This window comes from Asterias amurensis, chromosome 7 (genome assembly GCF_032118995.1).
Source record: "Asterias amurensis chromosome 7, ASM3211899v1".
NCBI classification, from domain to species: Eukaryota; Metazoa; Echinodermata; class Asteroidea; order Forcipulatida; family Asteriidae; genus Asterias; species Asterias amurensis.
This window is the reverse complement of record NC_092654.1, coordinates 23,200,095-23,216,017: the sequence shown is the minus strand read 5'-3', so window position 1 is coordinate 23,216,017 and position 15,923 is coordinate 23,200,095. Positions and strand designations below refer to the sequence as shown.

Sequence of the window (15,923 nt, the reverse complement as noted above, 5' to 3'; positions counted from 1 at the left end):
GAACTGAAAAATATTAATAAAACTCTTTTTTGTTTCCCCCATTGCAGCTTTGAATGCAGCAATCCTCAACGCTCTGTTCAGTGGTCACAATTGGGTGCACTCACCACTCATTTCCCACCAGGGAGTTCCGCATGAGTAACTACTCAATGTAAAGGCAGTGAGGACTACAATTCCTAAACTAATAAACCCTGCAGGCATGCACAGAAAATTGTGTGGGTATTTATAAATTCCCTTGTGTTTCTGATCTGGAGAATTTAGTACCGTCTTTCATGCTATCCATTGTAAGGGCTTAACTTTGACAATATCAACACCGCCAGTATTTTTGTCCTCTACCAGGAGTTGATTTGCTACTCAGTGTGCAATGATTGTCACATACGCTCAGTGAGTTTACCAACTGCAGTACGGTGCTTCGATTTTCCTACACCAGGGAATTTTTCAACACCACAGGAGGGAAAGAAACCGAATTGAATTCTGTTGTTTTTACCACATGCTGTTTTGTGTCGAGGAAGGGGGTGGATTTTATATCATGGAGGTTTGATTGACGCAGTTAGAACAGCGACAAGATGCAAGAACTACCAGCAGAAAATGAAGGTAAGCATGGCATGATGGACTTAAAGGCACCGGACAATATTGGTAATTACTCAAAATAATTGTTGGCATAAAAAATTACTTGGTAACAAGCAATGGAGAGCTGTTTATATTATAAAAACACTGTCAGAAGCGTCTCCCTCTGAAGTAATATATAGTTTTTGAGAAAGAGGTAATTTCTCACTCGAACAAAGCCTTTTATTATGCATTTGAAAGCACACAAAGTAATGCAACAAGGGTGTTTTTTCTTTCAATTCTCTTGCAAATTAGATGACCAATTGAGCCCAAATTTTCAAAGGTTTGTCATTTTATGCATATTATGATGTTGGGATATACCAAGTGTGAATATTGGTCTTTGACAATAACCAAACATATTTGCCAGTGCCTTTAAACTGAATTCAAAGCATACTTTATTGTAGAAGTCAGCAATTCAAATGGTCGTCAGAGTTCCACACCGATGGTCAAAAGATAATTTTGTAAGAGGGGCTATGTGAGAGAGTGAGACAAAAGTAACCAATTCGTGGCAGTCTATTTTCGTGTACATTGCCAATCTGTTTATGATTTTAAATCTGTGACCTTTAAAAATTACTGTCACATAGACAAAGGCCTCGGGGAACGATTTCACCCACCATTTTTGCAAAGAAAAGCTGCTATGCAAATTTTGTTGTTGTATTGTAGCAAAATCATTCTTTTGCATAGCAGTCCATACGATTTGCATTGCAAATTTAAAAAAATGCTTGAAAATAATTATATGTAAACTTGTGAAATGTGCTTAGGTTTAGAGGCTTACTCCAGGCCGGCTGGAAAGGGAAGAAAGAATTGTTAAAAATGTCAAAATTTTGTGCCAGTAGCATTCTTAAGCCTTAAAAATAGTAAGAAGAAAACAGATATTGCTGTTGGTGGTAAGAAAGAAACAACAGCATTGGGTACAAAGTCAACTTTGAGAAGACATTTGTGGCGTACCCTTTGTATTCAGTAATACTAATATACATGTACACGTACCTTGTGTATGAAAGTGATACATGATTCGTTGGGCCACAGGGACAATCGGAACTAAGTCTTAATGAAGTTTGGAAAGAAAGATGATTTATGTTTTATTTTATTTTATTAATATTACTATTTTGTTTTGTTTTTTTGTTTTTTTTTTTTGGGGGGGGAGGTAACCCCTCAAAAGAGTTTTATTTTATTATTTTAAAAATATTTTATTGTAAACTGAAACTTCACACGAATGTCACACTTAGCAACAATACGGTCCACAAACAAAGTATCCATCTACTCAAATTACTTTAAAACAAACTAAATACTCGTGGCTTTCTTAAAGTCAACTTTCATTTTGTGTAATGTACCCAGCTCACTGCCTTCGTTTTGACACTTCCTTTGCCACCTCAGTTCAAACAAAAGTGTAAAGGTTGTCTACTTCGTGAAAACTAGACATGTTAGTTTTAACATGGCGACCATCACTATTAAAATAAAAGGAATGGTCAGGCACTAGTCTTTTGTTTGTTTGTAAGTCAACCAGAGACACAACCTCTTGTTAAAGGCCTGTGTGCACATTGTATTTGGCATGATGTGAATTAAATTGATAGTCTGGCGATGGTGTTTTTCATTTACTTGAATTTGTTGTTATAATCTCTTTTCTATTCACCCTCAAATTGAAATCAGAAGTTTACATATAGGCCAGCTTTACTGTTTTTCAACCACCTGTACCAGAGTTTCATGAACAAACTAGAATTATCTCGCTATAAACACAAGGGCCAATTTTATTTTTGTTTTGTGAATACTTTTTGAAAAGATCAAATTCACAGAGCTCATCAACCAATTGTTGATTGCACAAACAAAGCAATTAACTACAATTAAAAAAAAAACATTTAGTAGGACCTTGTTTCAATTCAACATGCTTAATTTGGCCAATCTTTCAAAACTTGGGTCCAGAATACCCATGGTAGTGAACAAAAGTGTTGGGGGATGTTCATTTTACATTCCTGTACATTTACATGCAGGAACGGATGACTGGTTTACATGTATTCCAATATCCTTATTGTTCGGACAACATCATGTGATGTATTCCTTAGGGTAGGGTTAGGGTTAGGGTTAGGCCTTAGAAATAATAGTAGTTATAATAATAATGGAAATTTATACAGTGCCTATCCATTGTAAATATGCTCCTGGGCGCTGAACAATTAAAAGAAAACCTATTACAATCCATACAGTACCCAAGAGAAAATACAGTAAACATGTAATAAATGATGCAGAATTTGCACACAACAATCAATAGTTAAAAACACTTAGAATAAACCCTAGTTAAAAAGCTGGAATTGCTACAGAGAATTAAAAAAAATAAATGTAGTACCACCAATGCATTGTACCATCAAGGTTGTCGAACATAGCATGTCGTGTCGGAACAAATGGTTGTCGTTTCGGAACAAATGGATGTCTTGTCGGAACATGGTGTCATGTTGGAACATCTATAGGGGTGTCATGTCGAAACAGACATGTAGGGGTGCCCTGTCGAAACATGGGTGTCCTGTCGGGGTGTTGGAACATCTAGGGTGTAACCACAAGAATGAACAAGGCATGGGGTCATGTTTGTACAGATTTTTGTACAGTGTTGTCGTGTGGAAACAGACATGTAGGGGTGTCCTGTCAGAACATCGGGTGTTGGAACATAGGGTTGTAACCACAAGAATGAACACGGCACGGTGTCATTTTTGTACAGATTTTTGTACAGTGTTCATTCAGAATGGTACGTCCTTGAATGTATTTTAACAACTTGCTGTAAAACTTTGTGCAAACAGAGTAGAGTCATCATAAAGTCATAAACCATAATATTCCAGACAGGAACACATACCACCATTGATAAACCCCTAAACAACCCCGTGAAAAATTTCTTTGGATGTTCCTTTAACATTTTGGTTGACCTTTCCACACTTGAGTTGCTAGCCCTGGGAAAATACTGGGAAAGTAATTGCTTTGAGGAAAGGCATAGTAGCTGAGCCAGGTTTAAATGTAGGATCATATAGATTGTTTTTGTCAGCATATTCAAAGTTTATTGGCTGAATTATCAATCATACAAAATAAAATCACCAGAAAAGATTTCAGCTGAATTCAGTGTCCAATGCCTGTTAAGAAAACAGCAAAAAACTGTGCGGTCTTGTTTCCAACAATGTCAAATCCTTCCACCTTTAGCGAGTTGACAGAGGGCACCAACCTCAACTGTGTGGCTGTATTGAGGGCATTCAAACGAACACTACAGAAATTTCCAAAAGTCGCCTAAAGTCAATCTTTGGATATTCAGACTTTCGACCTTGTTTGTTCATTTCTAATAAACTGGGGCACTTCAGACGAAATAGTTTCACAGGGTATTATTTGCTTTCATTACCAGCTTTATAACAAGGAGGTTTTAGAATCTACATGTATGCCTATATAGACCCTTTTTTTAACCATGGAGGTACCTCCATTGGTTAACATTAATTAGATTGGAAACTTGAACATTGCAGTATCTGTAAAATGAGGGTATGCTGGGGTCAAAAGGTACCTGAGGCAGTCATTATTACAGGCCTCGATTTACACATTACGCCACAGAGGCCATGGGTCTGTTGTTAGAACTTTCCCAAAGACTCTATTCAAGATTTTCAAATGGAAGTACCCTATACCATGGACCTCCATGCCCATACAAAATAAAAATTGCCTTGCCCTCTCAAAGGTGAAAATTCAGGCCTGAAATGGAATGAAAATATACACTTAGCTAGTTTGAATGTTGCGTGAAAGTTTGTAATGTTTAAATTGACACACTAAAGGGATTCATCTCCAAATCTGTTGTCTTTTTCGGTAACAATTTTATTTTATTTTATTTTTTCCTTTGATAGTGTTGCACCAGGTCATCCTGGCCATGGTGTCTGCAGCCTTCCTGATGGTGGCTGCAATGTCTGTCTTCTTGTGCGGCTTCTGCAACTTCTTCAAAAAGTCTAGCGACTTGGAACAGAAGCAACCCATCCTTGGAATGGATGAGAATGGACAGGGCTTTAAGAAACAGGGTGCAACGAGCGGTGGTTACAACTCCAATGCAAGGAAATCGTCACCTGTTATAAGTACCGGGTGAGTGATCCTACTTTAGTACTTAGATTTAGATTTATATTAATTAAATCCCAGTATAAGAGATCCACTCGACCCCCCATACTGTCAATGATGTATGGATGGCCTCTGTTTTAGCAAGTGTGGGGGAAAGGTTGTGGTCTGATAAATATGTGTTATAATGAGAGAGAGAAAAAATAGACGCTAATTAAACTCCGCGGTAATGTTTATGATCGTTAATCATCAGAGAATGACACCAGACCATCTGTGAAATTGGCTTTTCCCTGTACGGTTGCGGGATGGCTGATTTGTTTAATTTTACACGCTGGTACATTTGGTTTACCAAATTCAAGCATGCATGGATTTGGAGTGTAACTGAAGTGCACGTTGCAAAATTGTTACAGAGACAACTTTGTGTATTTTGTATCCAGTTCAAAGTTAAATGCATTTAAAGAGCGGCTTTTAAAGAGGTCCTTAGAGCCACTTTTAAAGGGGCATTGTCATGGTGATCATAGTCTGCTTTTGGCTGGACATGGATACGTGAGATCTCACTCACCCAGTTACTGACCTTCACGACACAAACAAAAGTCGAAAAGGCCACCGTCTTTTTTATCGCCCGCACGTGTGCAGTAACTGGTTGAGGGTTCCGAATTTAATGTCTGTCCACAGACTCCTGTGTGATCAAGACGACTGTGCCCCATTAAAGGCACTGGCCACTATTGGTAATAGTCCGATCCATTAAGCTCCTCCCCATGGCGTATTGACCAATCACAACCCATTGCACAACAAAAAGGCTGACACTATAAAGTCTGACATGCGTGCGCGTATGCTTGGCGGGCGCGGCAGAGTTGTGCTCCTGTGTTCTTGCTCACACGTGGGCGGAGCCTAATCGACCGGTGTATTACTCAAAATATTTGTTAGCATAATACGTCGTAACGAGTAATGGGTAGAGGTTGATAGTATAAAACATTGTGAGAAACGGCTCCCTCTAAAGTAACGTAGATTCCGAGAAAGAAGTAATTTTCCACTAAAATATTTGAACTTGATTTCGAGACCTTAGAGTTGGATTTTGAGGTCTCGAAATCAAGCATCTGAAAGCACACAACTTCGTGTGACAAGGTTGTTTTTTCTTCCATTACTCATATCTCACAACTTCACTGACCAATTGAGTTCAAATTTTGTGCATTTGCTGAGATACACTAAATGAGAAGACTGGTCTTTGACAATTACCAAAGGTGTCCAGTGTCTTTAAATGGAAAGAACATGAAATGCCAGCTGGGTAAAAAGTACACTCTTTAAAAATAATTAGAAATAGAAGTCTCACTGTCCATTTGTGTCAAGCTGGTGTAGGTAGTTGTGGATGTGTACGAATACCAAAACAACCAGAGAAATTATTTTGTTATTTCTGAGATTATTGTTATTGAAATTGTTGAGGTAAATGTATTTAAAATATTCAATGGAATAGGCCTACTGGTTTAAGAAGAATTCACAGAATTTAGGTCACAGCAAAGGTTTTAAAACAATCAAAACAGAGAAACCAATGTTCACTGTACAAACAAACAAAATTTCTGTTTCAAATAAGCCTTTTTTTTATTCAAAATAATTTATATTTAAGCTGTTAAACTTGAGTATGTCACTTAAGATCCTTTGATGCACATATCTTGTTTTGTTTTTTCTAAGGTCCCAATTTCAAAGAGGTGTTTATTAAAAAACACAGAACTAGTCCAGCAAAATTAATTACCAGTAAAATAATGCTTTGTGATGTGTGGCTGTTCAGGCCAGATCAAGGGGGTATTTGCATTGGTGCCCTTTAAAATGTTCTTTTCCTTTTTAGAGGTTCCTTTTAACTTGAAGTATAAACTGCCTTGCCCTTCCAACATTGGATGTACATGTATCAGGCTGTGACAACTATGTTCAATTTCTGCTAACCGCGAAATTATGTGCTTATACAGCTCCCTGTAAAGCATGTAAGTATACAGGAAGTAAGCGCAGAATTCTGCGGTGAGCATAAAATTGACCTCTGGTGATCTTGGGCCCTAGCATGTTACAATCACACGTGATTATTCATTGCATGAACACATTGCATGAAATGTAAATTTTAACACTGAACTAACAAATCTTTTTCTTTTTTCTTATTTGAAATCCAGCATGAGTCTATTCTGTACAGAGTGTTGTTTTCCCACCTTTACAAATCCAGTTCATTTCTTTTGATTTTGAATTATATCCAATTTCATTTGCTTCCTAGTTGTCACTCTTCTTTTTTCCCCTTAGTTTGTGTCACTGCGTCTTCTCTTTGTTTTTCTTCCAGTTCCAGTCTCAGGTTTTGATATGTTCAGTTTCTTTCTTTGTGTATTGTTCTCCTACACAGTATACAATAACATTGTTCACAGAATGACAAAATGAAGGCCCGATACTTCATGGAGACAACTGGGGCAATTGCCCTCATGGTCCTGGCCATTGCCTTGGTGCCCCTTGAAATATTCCAGCAGAAATGTACACTTTCCTCTTAAAAGTAATAAGGAAAAGCTTAGCTGCCTCGCCCTTTATGAAAAGAAAGTATCAAATATGTGATTCAGGGAATGGTACAGCATTGGAGAAGAAGATTTCAAATGTTCGCTTCTTAAATCAGTTTCATAAAACGTACCTGAAAAAGTCACTGTAAATGTTATTCTTATTCAACAGAAATTATTGCTCTTATAATTTAAAGGATTTTACAACAACTTTTATTTTCAAAATAAACAGAAAGGGAATCTGACTGGGTCAGTTTAAAAAATTGGGGTCGATCAAAGAAAACTTGCCTTGAGTGGGACTTGCACCTGGGACCATTGGATTAGAGTGCAAGCGACTAGACCTAACTTTGAAGGTCTTAAACTTTACCTTGAATCTTTTACTAAAGTTGTTACCAATGCTGTACCATATCTTCATTCTTGACCTGCCATGCCCTTGCATGGCCACACTCTTGTTGACCAATTAAACCAATCTTATACTTTATTAGTCACATGCACCAAGACACACCCCAGAGGAGGGAGCCACAAAGAGCGAAGTCTCTCAGGTCATTCACCAAAAGATATTTAATCTCACCCGACGGGAGTCCATCGTAGGTTTTTAATTTGTTCAATTTAGGCTTTTTAAAAATTCAATCGCTCAAATTGAATCATCAGCGCACAACAATATTATTCACGTTCCATGCTACATGTAAAAACTATTCAACATTTCAACTTCTGTTTTGCAAACCAAATTCTGTTAAAACCTTGGCATATTTCTATTAAAGTTTGGACGTTTTTCAAACTGGCTGTCCCTGTCAATGGATAACAAAATTTCTTATGGATTGAAATAATGCAGTATGCACATTTTGCTGGTAATTGTCAGATCTCATCCACACAACCTTACTGTACCTATCGCCATCCCTCACATCATCCTGCATAAGGCGCATCTACATCATCCCGCATAAGCGCATCTACATTTCCACAACCAAAACCTCCCTCATCTTTCCCCCACCCCTCCCCACCCCTCCCCACCCCACCTCTTCCAGAATTTTTTCATTAAATAAGGATTTAAATATTTCAATGAAAAAGATCTACCACTTTCCCACCCTAACATTCAAGCCGACAACATCATTGCCAAACATATGTTGTTTATTTTATCTTGTGCAAATTTTCCATATGGAAGAAATTCTAGTTCATCAATATATGTTAACAACTTTGGGCAAAATATGTACATATTGTGCACAAGAAAAACATCCTCTGTTTAGTCTATCATTCATTCACCGACAAAAAGCTGACATCCATTTAACAAATCATTGATTAGTTTTCATTGTTTATACACCTACCTGCAATATGACAATTTTTCAATTTGCATTTTGCTTTGATGTACAAGCTGTTGAAATTAAAGCCAGCCCTAATTTTATTCACATTTCCAGCAGTTATCATTTACTATGCTATCCATTCAAATTACTGGACAGTTTTGGACGCCTTTGTTCTAAATGATTTCATTTTCAAAAAAAGTCACTAGTACTTGTTTTTTGTTTGCCAAACCTACATTTATTGCACATGTCCATAGTGTGATTGCACATAGCACATTTTCAAACTTTTGCATTGGCCAATACCAACTTAGATTATTAAAGGCAAATTTCAACCGCCAAACCATCTCTTGACCCCTTTTGCGTTGTTTCAAAAATTATGTTTTCTTTCTTACTTGTTTACTTTCTCCTTTTCTTTTTAACGTCATCTCTGCTCTTTTGAGTTTTCTTTTGGAAAAACTAATTTAAAAACCTGTTTTTACCTCCTTCGAATAAGCTGCTTGCGAGTGAGATTTGAATAATGTGTGTTACAAACTGATTTGTTTAGTCTTATTTTTAGACGATGTGACCTGTGACATCACATGTTTTCAAAAGAGCCACAGAGCCTGGACTTCCTGCAGGCATGATTTGTACACAGCCTAATAGAAGAAAATATAAAATCTTATATGTTATGGAGATTGCACTCTCTAAACTTTTGTTTTGATGAAAGGAGGCACATCTTAAAATTTGTCCAGCTTTTACTTTCATAATTCTTGGACTTATGTGGAAATTATGACACAAAATGTAAACTTGTCCATTTGACCTGTGCAGTATACTCAACCTAATACTCATACTCAGCCTGCCAGAACACTCAAAGAATGTACAAGGTCACACCTATTGTAAACAAAGTTCACATGGTCTATTATTTCAAGTGGTAATGTGTGACAAAACAAATCATTGTACAAAACATTCAAATCTCACTCCCAATTTGTTACCCCCCTTTTTCAACTTGCAACCAATAACATCCCTTCCTTGGCACCACCCACCCACCCCAAGCACCCACACCCTTCACAATATCTATGGTTTGTTTTACTTGCACCTGATCACTGCCTCTACTCTCGTGGACTGTCTATTATTTACTGTGGTGTGTGTTGGGCTTCTATCATCTAGACTGGTGCCGGGCCAAACCAACATTCAACGTGTCCAGCCCCCAATGCGGCGGTCACAGTCTACACCTCTGACGATGCCGGCGTCACTTTCAACAGTGTATGTCATTTTGTTTAATTTGAATATTTGTTTATAATCCATTTTTTGTTTCTTCTTTTCAAAATGGACTTTGTTTTAGGTTTAGGGGGACTGAACTCCCCCAGGTTTTTTGGGGGAGGGGGGGGGGGGGGCCTCAAGGGTTAGGTGATGGGTGAAAGGGGTGGTTGTTGCAAATCAAGACACCATTGATTGTCCAAAGATAAAAATCTCACATGAAGAGAAAAATGATTGAGTGAGGGTATATTTTTTGGGGGAAAATAAGACAGTTTCTTATTTGGAAATGATCACCAGACATGCCAGACAAAAGAGATGTACTGTTTGTAGTTCGTATTTTGTAAGTAAATTATACTTCATTGTAGATGTATTTGCCTGATTTTCTTGGGTTGGGCGATTGCTGCTACCGACTGGTCTATTCTATGAAGCACAGTGAAATGTTAACAGTCTTGAAGAAATAAATAAATAAAAAATTCTAACAATACTAATAATACTAATAGGTGTGGTTAAATAATATTTCAGTGCCGTTCGAACACAGTTTGACTAAAGCGATGCAAAGCATTTACAACTGGATGACTAATACCTGCATATAATTCATACTAATTCACTTTTAACATTTATAACTTAACTTTCTAACGGTTACCTCTTTACCAATGTAGTCTACCAGGCCTGGAATTACGCAGGGTTCATGACCTATGTATGTTGCCTGTGAGGTCCGCCTTAGTGCCCCTTTCAACATTTTCTTACAGACTTTACAATTTTCCAACGGAAGTGCAAAATGGATAAACCCTCTCATAGATGAAAATCGGGGCTTGGTAAACCTACGGGTATGGTTTTAAAATGCTGCTAATAATCAGCTGCTACTGTGAAATATGTTTTAATCACATTAACGCATGGTTGGCAACTGTTATAATAGAGTTAATGTAGATTTGCTAACCTAAGATAGAGTTTCAAGTGGGAAACAGGGTGCCGGAATGATGCTTTAATGTACAGAGTTCGACTGCATTTATAGCTGGTCTCTGGCTTATTTAATTAAAATATTTTTTTACAGCCAGGGCATTTTATGTTATAGAGTTAACTTTGCTTGCACAGCAACTGTTCGCTTAGCAGGTGGTTGGAAAATGCAGTATACCAGATGGATGTAATCCACTGTACTTTGACTGGCTCCTTGCTAAAATCTGCTAAACTGAATATGAAGTATGGTTTTACCTGATGATTTCTGTGACTTGTTTCAAAAATCAAAGCCACTACTATAAATATTGATATTATTATTTTAAAATAACTGCTAATCAAAGTGTGATGTCACATTACAAATCACTCTGGTGTTGGTGACAATACATCTTTAATAAGATGAACCTTTGTGCTGTATGAAATCAAGCCCCGGAAATACTAAAATATGAAAAAATCATAAATTCAATGTACCTTTGTAAATGTGAATCCCAGTTTCAGAGCATTTGCCATCAGTGTCTCTCACCCCTGCAAATAAAAATTTAGTATCAAGCCATGATAATCAATCTGAAACTGAAGTTCTCAGATTCCTGTGTCCACTGTAATGTGAGTAACCGTGAAACCGCTCCAAATTGCTCAATGAAATTGAATCTATTCCTGATATTTTATAGACTATGGTTAAAGGAAAATTGGTTGCAACACTATTTGGTGCATGTTCCAACACAGCTATTAAACACACAAATTTGCTTAGCACTTACAAAAGTTGGCTTAGCAAATTGAACCCTGTCCTTCGATTTTGTAGACTATGATTTAAGGAGAGTTAGTTATCACCGGCGTACTTGAATCATGTTCTGAAGAAAACAACTTCCTAATCTGTTCAAGAATCAATTCCAGTGCCCCATTTCATAAAGCTGTTAAGCACACAAATTTGCTTAGCATTTGAAATCTTGCTTAGTGGAAACTGGTTACCATAAAATACAAATATTGGATGTACATGTAGGTAGGGTTACTTGAGTGCAATGTTGCTTAACATAATCACGAGGTGAAATGGGTACAATCCCATGGGAAAGAATTGTTTTATAACTCAGACAGATCTACGGAGCCCTCAAAGGGACATTTACGGGCTCCGTACAGATCTGTGTCATTTGAACAAATAAAACAAAGATAGACATGGAATCTCATACGTTCCATATGCTGAAAGTTCAATAACAACTCCATGTAGACACTAACATGGTCTTGTCTCGTTTGGATACAAGGGGCGGGGGATAATTGTTTTCTAAATTAGGCTGCAAAGTAATGGAGGCATCCTATAATTATTAATATAGGACTCCTGCATAGAGCTTTGGAGTGTTGCAGTAGACGTCAAAATAAATGATGACGTGATGCTTGTTTCACCAATCAAATGACACTTGGGATCTTTGTCTGCAGCACGCCATTTTGTTGTGGATCACTGGTCATAAAATACTGTTAACGACTTGTTTTTCATCGCGTTGAAGCCTACAAGAGTATTTTCAGTAGCTGTGACTCAGTTTTTTATTTGTTTAAACGACAGATGTCTGTGCTATTTACAGTGTTCATATGACCATACAAATTAAATGGTAGAAACATTATTATTCCTCTCAGAAGAGTATGTGCATTTAAATGACAAGCTACATAAAGGAATATTGTTTATAGAAATTCAATAATAATAATTTAATATTCTTTATAGCGTTTTACATAAAAATGTCAAAACGCTGGATACTGGAAATCACAACAAAATATACTGGTCTGGAAGGACACATTTATTTGTCTGTTTTCGAGTGTGAAAAGCTTGCCAATGCAGGGTTGGGTCTGTGGTTGGCTTAGAGCCTTGGAAGATATTTGGTCATACTCTATGGTGCAATCTGAGCCACTTTTTCTTTAGGAAAAGTATAACATTGCTTGAAAGTAAGGTGCTGTTACTACATTCCGGCACCCATACCAAATCGTTCGGTTGTTGCAGCATCCACAGAACTACGCCTTACATAGCCCCCCCCCCACCTCATTCTTGCACGCCTCTTGGATGGTGTCACATTTGGACATTGTTAGACTTCTTATTTATGTCACATGAAAAACCACAGCTGCACAACTTCACACACAAAAATGTTTCCTACGATACATTTACACAAGTTACTAATACCAGGGAAATATTCAGTGTTAATACGAAAGGCGTTGCCATCTGTATTGACATGGTATGATTTCCACTTGGCTTTGTGTCAAGTTAAAATCAATACCTATTTAATTTTATAAACGGAGACCCCAATTAATTAAAAATAGGTCACATGTTCCTCACGTACAAGACGTCCGAGAGGGGTATTAATTAACGGCCGAGTATGGCACGTACCACTGAACGACCTTTCTTGTCTTTCCAAACATTGCCATTGTTTATTTGCATTCATCAAGTGACAAGTATGCGATACACAAAAGAAATAAATGGATACTTTTACATGTACCCTTGGAGCTGAATGCCTGTTTCAATAACACACGAAGAGGATATTTTGTAGGGATCAGTCACGGAATAACTGTCGCTATGGAGGCATTCGGAGGATGGATTCAGGACTTAAGTGATTCATTGTAAGTTTTCTTCATCTTTGTTTTCAAAAATGGTGAATGGTCGGACGTTTCAACTCTAGTAGAGTCTGTCTCGAAGGATAAAAAGAATTGCTTTTTGTTGTCACTATGGCTGCCTGACTTCAATGTGCCATAATATTTTAAACAGTAGAACAATTCTTAGTTTTGTGTGTGGATGTTTGTAATACTGTCTGTAATTTTACAGAAATCAGGACTTGGTTTTCACGAAGTAGTGTTCACAATTTCCCAACACACTAAGTGGTACACCTCCCTGTTATGAATAACATACATGGAGAAAACCAATCATGCAAAATATTTGTGGAAATTTTGTTTTAAAGCCTTGTCAGTTTAAATTTGAATGTAATTAAAGCTGGTTTATTTTGTGTTTCTGCACTTACTGCCCAATAATGGCAATACGCAGTGGCAACATGTATATAGCGCTGTATCACACCTGTGTGCTGCTGTATCACACCTGTGTGCATCTCAAACGCTCGGCATTTGTTCTACAAGGTACATGTATGTTCAAAATATAGGACCCATTTATTTACAAAGCACCGTGTAACGGTTTTTAAGGTACTGTGTGGTGCAATATATGCAGCCAACCATACTATTCTTTTTCCGATAAGTGTACAGTGTTTTTTTTTATGTGCGTTACATAACACATGGAAAACGTATGATCTGAATGACGAAGCGATGGGTGTTTTGCTTCGTATCAGGATCAGAACTTGAACCCACACTCTACTGGTCAGAAACACCAGAGCTCGAGTCTAGAGCGCTTGGCCACAACACACCATAGCATCATGCGTTTAGATGGTGCTATAAGTACAGGGTTCTGGGGTAAGCAGTGCAATGATATTGGGCCTATAGACCCCTTGCGAAACGCGCAGTGACACACATGTGACATAATGCCTATTAGAATGCCTGGACATGTGACATAATGCCTATCCTGGAATGCCTGGGTGTCATTTTTGGTGTCAAAATCTTATGCAAACATGCACAAAAGAGAGTTGACACCCCAAGTTACGCGCACTGTTCGGAGGGGCGTTCTGTATTGTGTAAGAAATCAAAAGCTCCCTACAAGTACGCTGAGGCCATGGGCGCGTTTTTACGCACAGAGAATAGCTATTGTCCAATGATCTGCCTCTTTGAGAGTGTGACATCATATGCATTGGTTCTATTCTTGTGAAATCTGCAGTTCAAGCTTGTCGGTTGAACCTTGATGTATGTACTCCTCTAAGACAGTTGCACGGTTTACTTCACATGAGATTGATAACGGGAAATTATAGCAGGCATGATTAAGCAAAGTTCTGGTGTAATGACCACTCTGCAACGAGGCGTAGTCTTTAAAATTAAAGTAAATTATTAAAGGGGAAAACATTCTCCATGGTGACGGATTGTCAGACAACATCTGAGACTGCTAAGATTGCTTGAGTAATGAGTGCGTCTATGGGGATGACACTTGTTGGGTTCTTTCTCCATACACTAATGTGTATTCAATACTGTTTATTCAGTACTTCCCAAAGCTCTGTGGTGAACAAAATCCACATGCAAATCACTTGTGGGATTCAAACCCACAACCTTTGCATTGCCAGAGCTGATGTCTTACCCCGAGACCACACAAGTTTTTTCGAGACCATGCTGAAAGTATGTAGAGGTTATGTCTGTGCAGGTAGAATAATCTGTAATTGGAATAGACACAATCTGGGAAATGTTTCATGCAGAAACTTTCCTCAGATCAACTTATTTTTAATACCTCCTCTAAAGCTACTTTCGCTGCAGTGCTATTTATCAAATATTTTTTTTTAGGGTCTTTAATTTTGTGAGTAAATTTCAAAGGCCTATTTCTTCCCTTCAAGGTAGCAATGATTATCATCACTACTTAAAAAACTTTATCTTCACGTACGCGCTAATCCTCCAATCAGATTCGCAGAATGGAGTGGTGATAAAAACCTATATTGCACGGCTAATATCACTACCATGCGTCTTGTGTGTTCTATGTCACGAGCCAAGTTTGCTTGAAGATAAATACGTTATCACACGGGCGCTCGTGAAAATATAGCGCGTCTGCGTCCCATATCCAACTCGGCCTTCGGCCTCGTTGGATGTGTGATAACTGATAATACGTGATGATTATTTGTATGTATGGCAAAAAAACACCTTCAATAAATATTAGTATAAGTCACTTTATTTCATTAAATTAATTTCAAGCAAAATAGACTCGTAATTTATTTTATATTTTATTTCGTACTGCTGTATGGTCTTCATAACTGTTGCTACAGTATGTAAGGGCCTTCACGACAGGCAAGGCAATGAGCCATGGTTGACATTTAAGACACAGCCTTAGTTTGGTTTTATCCTTATAGGGAAGGTATCCGTTTGGTAATAACTCTTAAAATGAATATCAATCAAAACTTAATAGTCAGAAGCCTACAGCAGAATTCAATATATTTTTTTCAAGCATTTTGAGAAACACTTTTCCAGTTCAGAATTTGAATCTGAGTTACCGTCGGATACGCCTCTCAGATTGTGTATTTCTATCAGAGATAACTCTTCATTCGTGGACATATTCGCTCTGGATTTTCGACGATATATCTCAAAAACACAAAAACCTTATGAAATAATTTTTCACATGTTAGTTTGATTGCATAATTACATTTATATAGAACTTAAAAATCGAACGGTTTCAAAA

At 37.6% G+C, this 15,923-nt stretch overlaps 1 protein-coding gene across 5 annotated transcripts in view; it reads left to right on the top strand.

Annotated features, from left to right (window-relative positions):
- Positions 1-15,923, top strand: part of LOC139939342 (synaptotagmin-7-like) — a 31,829-nt gene that overhangs the window by 3,063 nt on the left and 12,843 nt on the right. For 2 of the 5 annotated variants that reach the window (XM_071935137.1, XM_071935135.1), the window contains exons 2-5: positions 48-591; positions 4,455-4,683; positions 7,655-7,756; positions 9,608-9,703. In XM_071935137.1, coding sequence (XP_071791238.1) covers positions 564-591; positions 4,455-4,683; positions 7,655-7,756; positions 9,608-9,703 — 455 coding nt within the window. In that variant the 5' untranslated portion in view covers positions 48-563. The remainder of the gene's footprint in view (positions 1-47; positions 592-4,454; positions 4,684-7,654; positions 7,757-9,607; positions 9,704-15,923) is intronic. The other 3 variants (XM_071935136.1, XM_071935138.1, XM_071935139.1) reach the window with 3 other exon arrangements.